This window comes from Patella vulgata, chromosome 5 (assembly GCF_932274485.2).
Source record: "Patella vulgata chromosome 5, xgPatVulg1.2, whole genome shotgun sequence".
NCBI classification, from domain to species: domain Eukaryota; kingdom Metazoa; phylum Mollusca; class Gastropoda; family Patellidae; genus Patella; species Patella vulgata.
Genome location: NC_065883.2, coordinates 30,161,425 through 30,178,136, shown reverse-complemented (window position 1 = coordinate 30,178,136; position 16,712 = coordinate 30,161,425). Strand labels below are relative to the sequence as shown.

The 16,712-nt window shown below is 33.0% G+C and overlaps 1 protein-coding gene across 5 annotated transcripts in view; it reads left to right on the top strand.

Moving 5' to 3' along the window:
* Positions 1–8,752, top strand: part of LOC126822477 (CLIP-associating protein 1) — a 78,936-nt gene extending 70,184 nt beyond the window's left edge. For all 5 annotated transcript variants that reach the window (XM_050551398.2, XM_050551397.1, XM_050551395.2 and 2 more), the window contains 7 exons: positions 2,052–2,118; positions 2,576–2,702; positions 3,353–3,481; positions 3,749–3,886; positions 4,147–4,215; positions 4,708–4,824; positions 5,100–8,752. In XM_050551398.2, the coding sequence (XP_050407355.1) occupies positions 2,052–2,118; positions 2,576–2,702; positions 3,353–3,481; positions 3,749–3,886; positions 4,147–4,215; positions 4,708–4,824; positions 5,100–5,189 (737 nt within the window). In that variant the 3' untranslated portion in view covers positions 5,190–8,752. The remainder of the gene's footprint in view (positions 1–2,051; positions 2,119–2,575; positions 2,703–3,352; positions 3,482–3,748; positions 3,887–4,146; positions 4,216–4,707; positions 4,825–5,099) is intronic.
* Positions 8,753–16,712: the final 7,960 nt, after the last annotated feature.

Sequence of the window (16,712 nt, the reverse complement as noted above, 5' to 3'; positions counted from 1 at the left end):
TCTGTTAATTACTTCTAAAGATATAGCCCTTGCTTCACTTAGTTGCACTTTGTGAACGCTCTACTAACGCCTAAAGTTATCATCCGATCTTTGTGAAATTTATATGCATTATTTAAATTAGTGAAACAAAGAAGCCTATTGAATTTCAGTTTTTTCTAGAGATGTGACCCTTGTTTCACTTTGTTGCACCTTGAGAATGCTCTAGCATCAAAAGTTATCTGCCAATCTTGTTTTACTTTGTGAACCTTGTGAACGGTCGAACGACAAAAGTTATCATCCGATCTGTATGAAATTTATGCATTATTTAAATCAATAAAACGAAAAAGCCTTTCAAATTTGTTTCAGTTTGTAGAACCTTGTGAACCCTCAAACAACAAATTATAATCTGATCTGTATGAAATTGTCTTGTAAATGCCCCCAATTACCTACAAAAGAATAACTATGCGACAACCCTTGTCGACTGCTCGGACAATTCAGCTGCTGTGGGCGTATGGTTGTTTGGACTAACCATGTTGGTTTTAACCTAATTTTGGCTTGTTATCGTCTAATTGATTTGTTAAAATTTTAAACAGTGTTAAAAGATATCCAATTTTTTCTTCAACAACACATACCTTTCACATTTATTGATCTCAAGAAATATTTGTATTTTTTTCAAATCAAGCTCATTTGCTTAACCTCACAATAATTCCACTGAATATCTTCACTTTTTAACACGAGTGACACCAAAATATTGTTTTTGTTAAAAAAAAAAAAAGCACAAATTTTCAATTTTCAGAAAATCATTGTAAATTCTGTTATTGAGAATTTGCCAGTATACAGGTGTTGTTAATATGTTATCAGCTTATTTTAGTCATGAGAAAGAGTGTCTCATAAATTTATTGACCTCCTGTTGAAGTTTCATTGTGGAATGTCAATATTAATGATTCATTATTAGCAGTTATCATCTATAGAAAGACTGGCTTTTTCTACAGACTGGAGAACAAGATAATTGAATAACCTTGAATTTGGCAATCTATGATATGAATGAAATTAGTTTTTAAAAAAAAGCAAAGCATTTGTGTTTTCATAAATTTTGTGTCCATTCATCTGATGCAGCTTTCAACAAAAGCTAAAGTGTTCATAATTATCATTAAGCATGACAGAGACTATTCAATTCAGATATTCTCATGTCCCCTAGAATAATATCTTATCTAGCATGTTACACTAATATATTTAATATGCAGCTTTCAATAAGGAGCTGAATGTTTTAAATTTGAGCACTTCTGTTGAAAATTAGTTAGTTTTTATGACTTGGTTAAAAAGTCCACGAAATGCTTCTGTATTCAAACAAAGGTTCTACAAATTTAAGACAATTGGTTGTGTCTGTTTATATTTAAATTGACTAGGGCTTCAATATTAGGCTGATGTTAAGGGACTATGAACTGCATAATATGTACTTTATTGAAATCCTTGTTTTTGTAATCAAAGGCTTTGATTTCCCTGAAAGTATAACACTGTTAATTGAATTAATATGTAGACACTTCCCTTACTTATTGCAACACTCCAGTGTATAACATTGATGTCCCACCCACCAGTAACAATCTAACCTCAGTGATAATTGTAGTCTACTAATTATGTAAAAATTGTTTTCCTATTAACTACTGTTTAATTATACTAAATCACGTATCAAAAGGTAAAATTCTTTTACCTGGCCATCACTATCTATCAAGGTAGTAGTGCAATGATTAGATTCTCAACCTCCTGTTTGCTGAATATTCTAACACCTATCTAGATACATACATTCTTATTTTAGTGATTATATTTATTAGTACAAACATTAGATGATAGAATTCCATTAGATCATTTAATAATAATAACAACATCTTATTCCTAAATCATTAAATTTTCAAAAAAAATCACAGATCAAAGTTTTCATCCATAACCAATCTTATCATACCATCAATTCTTCAAACATTATACAAAGTAATTCTACGTCTGGTGATGGGTCTCAACTCTTATTATTACTCTCTATTAAGATATATAGATTTAGATGTTATGATGTATATTTTCAGGTTTACCTGCTAATCAAGGGGAGTTAATTATAGAAATACTAACAGAGTTATCTAACCATAATACTAGGTGAGTATTTCATGACCCTTCTTCTATTGTGGCTATATCAGAGTGTAGTCTATCTTGTCTTGTGTTCAGCTTACAGCACTAATTTCTCCCATTATTTTTGAGTTAGCAGTCTACTTCATGAAGAACATGTCGAAGTACATCTTTATCTTGTTAAGACAGTGTAGTTTTGGATTTATCGAACTTAAGAAAGTTTGTATTAGTGTGTACCGCAGATATTCAAATATCACATTACATGAAATGTTAAGAATTCCCAACCAGAACGCCCACATTATGACCATTTCAGTTCTAATCACAGTGCCAACCACTTAGAATAGACTTATATTATATTTATCCCTGCTCAGTCAAATAGCAAGTTTTTTAAATAGTTTTCTGGCCTTTGCTCTACTTTACATGAACCCAACATTTCAAAGAAATAATGAGTGACGGGTTGAATATTTATTTAAATTTATTTTTTCAGAAATGATGAGAGAAAGAATGCTATGTACTCTTTAACCCAGTTAACACGGAAAGGTGATTTTAAACATTGGGACGAACATTTTAAAAATATTTTACTTATTCTACTAGAAACACTCGGAGATGATGATGTAAGTATATAATAAATCTTATCGTAAAAAGTTATCGAGAAAAAGTTAGTTGGAATGAATTGCTAAGCAATGAACTATATGTAAGTTCTAAGATGAACTTCCTTTGTTGGGACCTAGAAATTGATACAAATGGGTCGCACTGCATATAATAGTATAATATGAATGTATATAAACTGATTTACATTCAGTCGTTTCCGTTTTTACTCAAATCAGTTATTTTCGGCGAAATATGCCAGAAGGCTCAATGGAATGGCAATCTCTAGCGTCTGGTTTTTCCAATCTACATTGATAGTGTTTATTGCGCATGCTCTCCAGATAAGAATACGGCGTCACTGTTTCACATGATTGGTGGAATATGTCCAGCCTCGTTCGTCGAGGCTCTTGTTACAAATGGCGCTGAAAAGCATTATGGTGCGCGATTCGTGTGTCAATGGTATTGGTAAAATGTTTATTTTGTCTTAAATATCTTTTCCCGGTAAGATCACAACATTAGTGTTGATTTAAATTAACAAATAATTTGTGTTTTCAATGTCAAAGACTTTGGATGATATTGATTTAGAGACTTAGCTACTTTAATCAGTTTATAACACTGGAAAATAAAGGACAATACCCTGGTACCTTCAGTTATGCATTATTTCTTTTTATTGCAGGCAATGATCAGAGCATTTTCGTTACGAGTTTTAAAGGAAATATTACAGAAAGAGTCCCATAGATTTGAAGAATATGCGGAGTTAACAATATTCCGTATTCTAGAGGCTCACAAAGATAGTGCTAAAGAAGTAAGTATTATTTCATATAGCCATATCGATGTATGAGAGTGATGATGGCACTGGCTCACTTACCCTTAACCCATGTTCAATCCTGGTATTAACCGAGATAGTTCCTCTTGATTTTCCAGTCTGGTTTCCTCTAGTCAGTAGTGACAATGAAAAGTATCTAGTCTTTCAAATGATATTAAATAATATATAAATATCTATATTGTAAAGATAAACTTTTCCAGAATGATTCCTATGTATGTATATTAATTGTTTGAACTTTTTTTGTAGGTTGTAAAAGCATCAGAAGAATGTTCCAATACACTAGCTAAATCAATGGCTACTAAACAGACTATGAAAATATTAATATCAATTATAGAATCGGCTAAATTTCCAGTTAATATGGCTGCAATTAAAATGCAAGCTAAGGTAAGGAAATATATCTCAGTTATTCTTGGGACATTTGCTATTAGCTTGGTGTCTTTGGGATTAAACAAACTCCTAGCTGAATCATAAATATTACTTGTATGTACATGGGTTGACCCTCACTTTAAGCTGAAATACATACCATACTCATCTAACTTTATAATGAAGTTCCAATAGAAGATCCCACAGCAGCCAAAAATTGTGAAAGATTATTCATGTGTTAATATATTGGTTACTATATGCTACATATGTATATTTTTCAGGTGATTGAATTATTAGATAATGCTATTTTATTAGAAACACTGAGTTCTTTAGTTCCTGGTTTACTCAAGGTAAGAACTCTTTACTGTTTTATTTAAACCCTATCAAAAAAGACGCATAGGAGATTTTATTTATCACTCAATCCTTTCTTGGATGCACAAATAAATAACTATAATTCTTTGCTATAGATTTCACTTTTACTGAACCTGATTACATTACAGCGCAGTGATACATCATTTTTTGACAGCAATTCAACCATTGCAAAGTCCTTTTGACCCAAAGTTTCCATGAAAGTCAATTAAATAAAAATAGTTCCTTTTTAATAAGAAAAAAGTTATTTTTTAATAAAAAATGAACTGTTCTTTGAAAATAAAAAAAAGTAGTTCCTTTTTGATTGACCAATCAAATTCATGTAAAGCGATATCTCCTAAGGAGATATCACAGTAGATTATGAAATTTATTACACAAGCAGTATCTACTGTAGAATGTATTATTGGGTGATAAAGCTCTATTGAATTTATGTGAATGTGGTATTTTAGTTGATAAAATGATTTTATTTCTAGGCCTGTGAAGATGCTGACAGTCACGTAAGAAAAGCTGCTGTGTTTGCGTTGGTAGCTACCTATAATAGTGTAGGGGAAGAATTACGCCCACATTTAATCTCTCTCTCTAGTAGTAAGGTAAGAATATCATCTTTATATTCTAAACACATTGTAGTGAGAATGTACCACTAGAACACTGGGAACCAGGTCCATTATGACATATGCACTTGTGTATAGCTAGGGACAAGATGCGGTTATTGCTTTATGTATGTTTAGAATGTTTCAACAGTAAGTACCAGTGGTCAGTCTGGACAGTTTTACTCTCGTAATGCCCTTTACAAGAAATTTTAGTTCAAAACATAAGAAAAACTGACCATAAATCTAAACCAAACTTTGATCCATTTCTCTTTCAGATGAAATTATTGAATCTCTATATTAAAAGGAACCAGTCTACAAAAGATGGCGCCAGAAGTCTTGCTTCACCCAACTTCAGTGACACATGAGAATAAACACCATTGTTTTATCATTAAGTGCTGTGATGTAAAATACTATGAGCACGCTACAAGTTAATATTTTTACAAGCGTGGAGCTAGATTTCTATAAAAGACTGGATATTAGAAACCATATAATGTGTATCTTTAATGGATTTTGCTTTGTGCTATATGTGCAAGAGTTTGTTTTTTTTAGAGTTGACATGAAGATCAGGCTTGATATTACAAAAATTATATTATTCAAAGTACGATTTTAAAATATTGTCATTTACGCTAGTAACGTTATTAATATATTATATATCATAATAATTGGATCAAATTTGTTAGTAAGTGAAATGGTGGAATGGTTAAAAATAATATTTGTTGTTGTCCGTGGATGTTTTTAAATCATGTGGTGTTAGAGATGAGATTATCCAGTGTTGCATTTCTCTAACTGTAGACTGTGTACTGATATAAAATCTCTGTTGTTGTTCCCGTCTACATGATAGTGTGAATGGATTACACAAACGCATGCATTTACATTTTGCATGCGTACATTTATAAATATATATATATGTTAATAATATTTAAGCATAATTAAACTAGTTGTTAAATTATATACGAAACAATTTAATACACTTTTCCGCAAAAGATAACTTATATAAGTTTTATAATGGTAATATTTTGTGAATGATATGGAACGTTTAGTGATCGCTTTAATAAGTTATTTTTGTGGTATAATGTTTTAAATTGAGGTGAATATGTTATAATTATTGGATAACGATTAAAAAAAAAAGTCGGAATACCAAATATATTCCTCACTAAAATCAAATAAAATGTATATAATTTTGTATATATTTTAAATATTGTAGTTAACGGAAAGGATGGTAATGTTTGTCGCCTTGGTTATCCTTTCATTCAGTCGTCATTTATTGTTGTACTTTGTATCAATGGGTTTGCATTCATAACATGATATTCACATGTAGCCATTATTATTCATTATACGCCATATGGTCATTTCCATAGCTAGCGATCTCCACTCACATTTGCCACCTTTATGACGAATGATCTCCATGTGATCCTTACAGGGACATTCATAGTTGCAAATAAGTAAACTCTTAATGTAGCATTGAATTATATACTTGTATTAGGGAAGAAGAGTTTCCTATTTTATTTTTTGAACCACGAAGGGAAGTTATTAGTTCCTGAAGTTTAGTTCTAATTTAGATAGCGAATATGTTTAGTACAATCTGATTAAAATACAGATCTATATTTCGTTTCGTTTTTATATACTTTCGATGGCCTACAATACATGAATATCTGACAAGTTATAGCGATAGGTCACATCAGGGGTCAAACGATCGATTTTTGACCTTATAACGGCAGACATATGATTAATCAATCAGCATTGATGTAACTAGTAGATTACCGACAGTTCCATGCAAAATAATAATAATAATAATAATAATGAAGTTTTATATAGCGTCTTCTCCATGTTGACACATGCTCAAAACGCTTTTTGTAATGGCTCTACTGGTAAAACTGTTGAAACAGGAAAGTCTTTAGTGCGGATTTAAATTGATTAAAAGTTTGTTGATTCTTGATCTTTTGTGGAAGTTCGTTCCATAATCCAGGACCAGCTGAACTGAAAGACCTATACCCATACGACTTTAAATTATATCTTGGAACAACTAGTGACTGTTTATTTTGAGAGCGAAGTGATCTAATAGGGTTGTAGTCATATAAGAGTTCAGATAAGTATTGAGGAGCTGCATTATTGCAACATTTATACACTAATGTTAGTATTTTGTATTTGACTCGCGCCTCAGCAGGTAACCAGTGTAAAGAAGCCAGCACATTCTGGATGTGATCAAACTTATGTGTCCTTGTTACTATTCGGGCTGCAGTATTAAGAACCTTTTGGATCTTGGCTAGAAGTGCTTGTGGGATTCCATAGAGTAAACTATTACAATAATCAATCCTTGATAAAATTAGTGATCGCACGTCTAAAGCTTGTCTAAAGCTTGCCGTAACAGATCATTTCATTGGCTTATCCCGACACCATTCAGAACACGAGTTAAATAACAACTCTTACAGATCCTAGTGTAGTAAAGACAAGTAAAAAGAAATTTTGAACTATAAAAACGAAACGAAATAGGATCTATGTTTTAACCAGATTGATGTTTAGTACAATATTAGAAAATTAATAGTGAAGAAATTTTCATTATAAACTTTTGTACTGTTTAACTCAATAAAATATTTATTCAAACAACGTGTTGATTAGATGGTGAACATATTTTTTTGTTTTAATTTATAAATTCGACTGGTTGTCACCACAAATACTGAATATATTATCTTTAGCTTGTCTTGTAGAAATGAAACAAAACTAGTAGAATAAACTTAGTTAATCTGTTTTAGATTTATTTGTCTCATTGTCCCAATTATTTTATACAGAGATTTATTTATAGAGCAGAACTATTGGGGTTTCTGTTACAATTAAAATTGTCTTGATGGTACTTCATTTCTCTAGGTGGGTGGAATTCAGTTGTTGACCTGTAAAATATCTCTAATTTCATTTTAATTTGAAGTACAATTATCAAACAGAAACCCTGATATAAATTATGAATTCATAAGTCGATCATCATCCATATTCAAATCAACTAAATGACTTTAGCTTGTTCATCTACTCCTATATTGAATAGAAATTTGTGAGAATGACAAATTGTTTAAGATATTCGACATTGTGATTTGTGAAAGCCTTATTTAAAAATCATCATTTATTTGTTACTCATTATACAATATGTATGTTCATCAAATGTTTGTAAAATTAAATATTTTTAGCTTGAAATTATATAGATTATGATGGTATTTGTAGGAGAAATGTCAAAAAATATTTAGTCAAAAGTTAAACCAAAAATATGAATGTTCTTTCAATATTGCTTTTGGAATAAAATCATATATTCCAAGATATCATTAATTTACTCATTGAACATTAATATCTATGTTAACATCCACGTTTGTGTCATATTTCAATAATTTGATCATTTTAAAATATATGTTTGGCTTTTTTTTTTTATGGCCTCAAAGCTATCAACTAGCTTTATAAATAGATTTATTCAATTAGGGAGTATTGAAAACAAGAATTATGTCCCTTTTTTTAATGCTAATAATTGGCGCAAATTCAATAAAAACTTTGAAAATATTTGTAATCTCTTTTTATCAGTCTGGATTTAGATATCGAGAAGGGAGATAATTCTTGCTTTACTGTAGTCTCTTTGTAAATTCGAGTTTCATGTGAAGTATGTGATTGCTTTAGTGGCATTGTATGACAAGAAGTAGCATAAAATGACAGTGTTATTAAAGGTTGGGCTGATCACATCAAGAACTATATTATGTTGTTTAAAGAACCTCTCATAATATGCTTTTAGGCAGTGATATTGAATTGACAGTGATGATGATTGAAGTCAGTGATGATATTGGGAGTGATAGCTATATGGTAACGTGGCTATGAATAATTGTATATTCAACATATTAATGTAGTGTTATAAATGGCGGCATGTTATATCAACTAATAAAAATTACCATTTAATGAAAAATATGGAGTTTGTGATAATTATATGGGTACAGAGCATCTGTGTGCAACAGAGCAACAATTGATAGCAAACCAGTTAAAAACTTCAATTTTGTGCAAAATTTACCCATAGTCCCTACACTCTTGTATCAAACCTCTAGTGCACACTACCGTCTTACTCTTCAAACATTGTCAGAGAAAATTTCAGATAATAACAAAATCTTCACTAGTTGAAGCAGCTGATCGGGTAGTTTGCATTTTTCACACAATAACTCATTTTTCCTTGCTTAATCTACACTAAAATATACACAAATGATTATGTAACATTTAATTGAAATCTAAATATCACGGTTGATAATTTATAAGACTTTAATTTAATCGGACACATCAAAAAAGATCTAACTTGACTATATGGCTTATGGTTTAAACGGACCAAAAATATGTCAAAATTGCAATAAGTTTTACTCAAAATATAGCCATAGATTGGTCATAACGACCTTATTTGATGAATTCCATGATATAAATTTTAACCAAATATTTGGCTCATTCAGGGCTATGGCAGGGTCTCCAACTTGTGATAATATAAATGATTTTGCTAGTTGGTTTTCCAAACCCACAAACTCGTTGGAGTTGGTCAAGGGTTAAAGATGACATTTAAGGAGACATTGAAATTATACTAGGGTTAGTAAAAGGGGTTTCAGAAATAATAGTGTAATGGGATCTTCAAAAATGACACGAACAATAATTAGAGATTCCTGCCAAAACAGACATATTATGGATTTCTGTTTATAATTAACCTCAACTTAATTGGATCCTGGTCATTTAAAAGAACAGGAAGTGGTTGCCAAGCAAGATACGTGCATATTCACATTTTCCAACAAATAGACGGGAATAGAAAAAGTCAATCGCCTTTATCAAGTTCACAAGGTTTTCGGAATAGGGAGGACAACTCCGGAACGGAAGTTTCTGAATATCGATAGAGTTTGTCTACAAATAAATGTGAACGGACAGGGGTGACGGCATAATACCTATACCTATCTGTGAAAGACCGGTAGAAATGGTATCCATTTATTTTTTTACGTATTCACTTCGAAAAAGTCGGTTCACAGCTGATATGACGACCGGCTAGTTCCTTTTTCATTTTTGGGAACAGGTGAACGTCTGACGGGGCCAAATGTGGTCAAAAAATTATCAGGATCTGCTTCAAAAACGCAGATTGTCACGGGACGTCAGGAATCTGGCACGTTACTGATCTGCAGTCAAGGGCTTTGGCACCCATCTTGTAGAAACTTTTGTCATTCCAAACTTGTTCGCGATAATGTGCTCATCTAGCTCATGAGAGATGCCCACAACACTGGCAATATGTTGAGTTGCCAATCGTCGATCAGCCATCACCATGTCATGCACCCGGGTAATGTTTTCTTGAATGGTTGCTGTTGATGGCCTTCCAGGACTTGGGTCATCGGCAAGACTCGCTTTGCCATGCTTAAATTCCGTAACCCACTTCTTTACTGTGGAAAAGCAAAGGGCGCCATCCCCTAGAGTGGAGATCATGTATCTGCGTTGGGGTTAGTCCTTTCAGTTGAAGGTACTTGATGACTGCCCTATAAGTTCACATGATTGATAGTCTGGTACGAAGACAATAATGATTGTTTATATTGGTTGCAAAAGTTTGTTTCATCCAAATTGATCGATCCTTTTCAGGTTTAGAACTTTTCAGTCAGCCCTCGTATAAAAATGCTTAGATATGTAAATCGCCCTGTGGCTGCAAAATAATGAAATGCCACAAAATTTATATTGATTATGACAAATTATAACAACCTTAATCCTTAACTTTTCCCTTTAAAATAACGTGACACGTTTCACCTATTGCTAAAGTTACCCAAGTTGTCAAGTAAATTAATTTTCTCGCCGTATCAGTCATCTTGTGTCTAGTATAAGTAGGTACCCCAGTGGGTAGTGTAATAAGTATATTCTATACCTTATACCTATCTAACGACAAAAGAAACGCCTTTGCCCCCTGTATTATGAAATTTACCAGTACGGTTGAATCGAGCATATAGCAACCACGTCATAGGTTTGCTGTTAATTGTGCACACCAATACAGTAATAAATGAAATGAAATGAAATAGGTTTAAACGTCCAACATTTCTACTAACGAAGACAAGCATGACATATGCAATAAAAATTTCCGCCTACTCTTCATCGAATTCCAACTGACAAGGGTTCTTTTACGTGGATGCCAACGTAAACATTGGATAAACACCATCACAATGTCGTCAGTGGTTCCGCTGATCACTGGGTATCAAAATATGTCGCCGAATGTGATATAAACAACGAAGATGATAATGATGATTAGAGCAAAGCGATAATGCTATAATTAAGTGTTACTGTCAGGATACCCGGCTTCGCTCGGGGGTCATAACTCCGAAACCGGAAGTGGTAGACTAACGCCACCTGGCCTATGTTACTGCCCGGTCCGAGCTACCCCTATACCTCAAATTTCAGACTCGGTCAGACCTAGTGTAGCCGCCAACCCCGAACAGACCTAGTGTAGCCGCCAACCCCGAACAGACAGACTTCGCTCGGGGGCCATATCTCCGAAACCGGAAGTGGTATTCAAACGCCACCTCTCCTATGTTACTCCCCGGTCCGAGCTTCCCCTATACCCCAAATTTCAGACTCGGGGCAGACCTAGTGTAGCCGCCAACCCCGAACAGACCGGCTTCGCTCGGGGGGTCATAACTCCGAAACCGGAAGTGGTAGTCTAACGCCACCTGGCCTATGTTACTCCCCGGTCCGAGCTACCCCTATACCCCAAATTTCAGACTCGGGGCAGATGTAGCCGCCAACCCCGAACAGACAGACTTCGCTCGGGGGTCATAACTCCGAAACCGGAAGTGGTAGACTAACGCCACCTGACCTATGTTACTCCCTGGTCCGAGCTTCCCCTATACCCCAAATTTCAGACTCGGTGCAGACCTAGTGTAGCCGCCAACCCCGAACAGACAGACAGACAGACAGACAAACGACAGTCACAAATATATACATAGATAGATGATGATCTTGTACTGAACCAACGATGAAATTGAGAATACCGAAAGAAAGAAAAAAAAATTCAAATAAATATTTGAGACTGTGGCACTGTTATGACAATTCAATACCAGGGGCATTTCTTTACCTGTTATATGCTATATATAAAATACAGGGAAATATGAACATTGTATCTTTATAAAACGTCACACAGCGGGTACTCTTCTTTCATGTTAGCCGATACCGTATCGCAAACCCCCGGAATGTCGCCTTCTCTCCGCCTCGATTATTTATAAAAATAACGTTAATACTTTTCTCACTTCTGTGGATAAATATAATCTTCCCCGCCTGATTTATTTTATAATAAATTATTCTCACCTTTTACCTACAACAGGTAGTTATATATTTTCATTGTCTGGTAAAATATCTTCTTCATTCTACGCTACGGTTGACATTTCTATCTTAGGCCACAAACAAATGAATTTACCAATGGTTTGCCCTGGGAACTTCTTCCTTGTCCCACAAAATTGTCAATTTGTCTCCATACACACACAGTCAGAATTTTCACCCACTGATAACAAGCATTATGTGTACAAATAGGGTATATTTTATACTTGTATTCCATGATAAAGATCGTGAACAGAATATCGTCTGGAGATCTGACCATTAGCCCTATATCTAAACATACTATAGACGGGCTGATCCACAAATTCACAGACTTGCGGCTCTGTTTCGAAAATCAAATTATTAGCGATTCATCTCATTATCTACCCTAACCAAAGGTATATACAACAAATCACGGTTAAAAGACAATGTTGGTTTTCCCAAATTTTACATACTGGATAGAATTGGTTAAACATATTCCACATATAATTTAAACATAGGGATCTTTGCTACACTTCTGATCCGTATAAAAGATTTGAAGAATTGGAAAGTGACCAAAAAAATATGGAATGCAGTTACTCTCTACAAACGGAAAGAGAGTTGTTATTTGAATCCATGGCAAAGATCTCTATAAATGTTAAAATTATATTTGGGATTTTTTTAACAAATTCTATCACCTATATACAACACTGCCCTCTGTGTTTCGATTGCGGTTATCTTCTCCAATAAGTTAAATCAATTATGTAGAAGAGTATTGCAAAAAAATCACAAAAGAATGTAACTGAAATCAAGACAAAATTATGCGCTTACTATTTCTATAATCCCTAATACGACATATCATGTATATTCGGGAATGCCGCATGGCTAACAATTATTGTTTATCTCTGGTATTGAATGAAGGACCACAATTTCTAACTCTTTAAAGATTATATAACACAGAATCTAACATCCCTCAAATTTTCGTTGTGGCAGTATGTATTGTATAACTCATTTTTTATGGTTATATTTTGGGCTATAGACGAATATCTCTTTGGGAAAATTATCACAAGTTATGTAGATAATGGATTTAAGAGTTGACATCTATAATTTTTCAATTGACGTCTTGATATTGTTTCTTTATTACTTGTGCATGCATAAAAAAAACAAGTTAATATTTTGGCTGGCCTTGTAATAAAAATAATTAAACGTCCATAGGCCTTATCATAAAGGTATTTATAATGATATATTTACATTTCGTACAGATAATACATCAGGATGTTGTAATTGATGGTCTGTGGATTAACGACTTTAATTAATATCTTCAAGTGATATACCAAACTTTACTCCCACTCCCTATATATACAATGCAAACGGTGGCACAAATCCAACGAAACTTGGATTCGATCGGAGATATACCACCCTGTTTCCGTCAATATTTTCTTTTTACTTCGACATCCCTTTTTCCAAAGATGTTATTTTCGGTTAAATACCAGCGTACCGACACCAGTAAATTTATGTATAAGTATGTACGACATGTATCAGGCCAGTTATTTTGATGAAATGATTGATATAAAAATAAGCCTTGCTTGAGTTCCATACCATTATCGAATCATTTGTCTATTTAAAAAAAATCAAACAATAAATTGCTATCATTTCAATAAATCAGATTTGTCCCATTAAAAATGAAATGGTTTTAATTTGAAAACTATATTTTGATTTGAAACGAACCTCCATGTCCTAGCTAGAATTATTATGTCAGAAGAAAATTAAATGCCCCGTTTGTATGAAAATTAACTACCTAATTATTTAAGGATATTTAATAATCTGTCCAAATATTTTAATTAATTGTTAATTGATACTCATGACTGTAGATACAGACAGAACTGTTACTATATATTTAAGGGGATATTAAATATATTATAATTAATTGACTTTCTTTGTGTAACATCTTAATTAATTCGAGATTAAAAAGGGTCCAGACGTTTTTATAAATCTTAATCCATGGGCGACTGACGGTTGCCAAAGGATTGCAGAAGTGAATTTGGATCAAAGGGAGTTTTAAGCACTTTTCGGACTTTCCGACTGTCCAGATCGAAAATGCATTATTTCTTAATTCAAATTAGGCGTGTGTGTGTGTGGGGGGGGGTAATAAATGACGCATACCGACTTTTTCTCAGTTTTGTCATAGCGGGTCTTTCCAAATTGTCTGTAGGATTGCGATATAGGAATGGACAAGTTTCCTCTATTCAAGTCATTTTTACAGCTAAAGTACCTGCTTCTGTACACACCCTCCCCGACACCCACTTCCATGTTCATATATAACCCTCGCAAACGCCGAACAAAGCGGAATTTGTTATTTTAAAGCTGTTGCACATCAACTTAAGTATATAATATATTATGCATTATTCTTAACATTACCTTTTGTTGATGTGATAAAACCACAAACTAGCGAAAACCGAGTGAGTGAATTCATATCTTAAGTCGAATTAAGAGTCCAAAATGGTATGGTAACTTGACATAGCAGAGTGTATCTCGATTGTCTTTGAACTGGTAACCTTTTATCTCATCATGTGGGAATCAATTGACCTTTAACTGCTTCTACACTTATAGTCAGTCATTCTTTTGTCAAGTTTATGAATTTCAACCTTTATAAATTTCAACTCTTCAAACTTAGATCATAGTTTTTAAAAATATATTAAAATCAAATTAAGTAAAATAAATAAACTATGTGGATATTTGTTATTGATTAAATTTCTGGAATCTTATTTTAAATTGTAGTTATCAAAATCGATATTTTTGAAAGCGCTTGTTTTCCCTTTAAATTCGATTTTTCAAAATGTGTATTAACCATTTTATTTATTTTATTTATTAATCTTATTTTAAATTAGTTTTCAAAATGGAGGTTATCGATTTTTTTTAAACTGCCCCTTCCCCTTTAAATCTTTTCATTTCAAAATATGTATTAGATTATTAAAACATAAGCGAGTGGTTGAATATTTATCGAACTGTAAAATATTTTCATCAAGATTCGGGGCAATGAGTTGAAGGAATTTTTATAAATCTGATTCCCCGCTGTTTAATTTAAACGATGATAATAAACAAGCTGGCGAATATATTTCATTATTAATTTATTATTCGCTTATAGTGGACAATATTAAGACTCGAAACATCATGAATGAAAAATATCTAAAAGTGCCTGTTTACAAAAGCACGGCGAGTCGTAATTATGACCGTAACAATAATGATTTTGGGGAGATTTTTTTTTTTGTTTTTTTTGTGGATGTCTTCCATTCGAGCACAGCCGTTTAGATTTTTACGATTCGTGTCTTACTCCGTGGCCCCTTGGAGATAAAATGAAAATAAATACGGTTCTGTTCTACCAATCCAAAATCCTCGAATTTAAGATATACAGTTCTTAATGCCCTCATTAAGTCTTTCAGAAAATTTTGACTTTCTAACGATGTCAGAAACTAAAGATTTAATGTAAGCATAAACATTGGATATTGGGTAATATTGTGGGAACCCCAGTAATCAACTAATTAATAAGTCTAATTTTAAGATTTTTGCCACGGCTGTATCCATTAAGATATGGCCTATTTTGAGAAATAATATGACAAAAGCAATTGATAAAGTCAATTAGCTCCCGACTATATTGCAGACATTTCACACCGTCTGCGAGATTATAAAATATTGACTTCATAAACAAAGTTAACAACAATAAATGTGGAGTTATAAATGTCAATAATACGACTATTAAGTAAATAGAATTAAATAATTAAAAGATCTCGATGACATCACGCTGTTGATTGGTTGATCTGGAAAAAACTCAGACGATACTTCTCTGATCCCTAATAAAGAGTAATCCGAATTGTCGTGCAGTTTGTTTTGTACTGCAATTCATCCTCGTCTCATCAATCATAAATCAGAGAAAAAAAATATGTATTAACAGTCATTATTTGCTGTGAAAAAGTACATATATATTAAAACTGATAACGTCGATCCCCGAGGCGGACGAATGAAATTTGGCTATAGGGAGCGGGGTAGCGGGGAGGTGGGTATAAACTGAGATAAAATTGTGAAAAATCGGGATGTCGATGGTTATTTTCTGGCGCAAAACTGAACCTGAATATAACAATTTCATTAGCTACGTAACTCCAACCAATAAAAAGCTCAAATTTACATGTTTCATAGAAACACATTTATAAACGAATAGATTATACTGTAATTTATCCCCCCCCCATCCCCGGACCACCCCTCCCCCCAAAAAAAACCCTACGAATAGATGCACTGAACACACAAGTAAAATTTTAATGTCCGTCATTTTGGTCTGTGTGTGGAGCTTCCCTTCTTTTCTAGTTGACAGATATTTCTCAGACCTAATTATGATACTTTGATATTCAAAATTAAACTACATTTCAATAAAATATATTTGTTTTCAAGGACTGATAACATCCTCTAGAGTGATAAAAGTACATAGTTTTAAACAATCTATTCATATATAAATTAATATGCCATAATTAAAATGAGTTCCCATTTCTCTCTTACCACTCGCATGTTAAGTTAAAAATATTAGATTATAAGATGTTCCA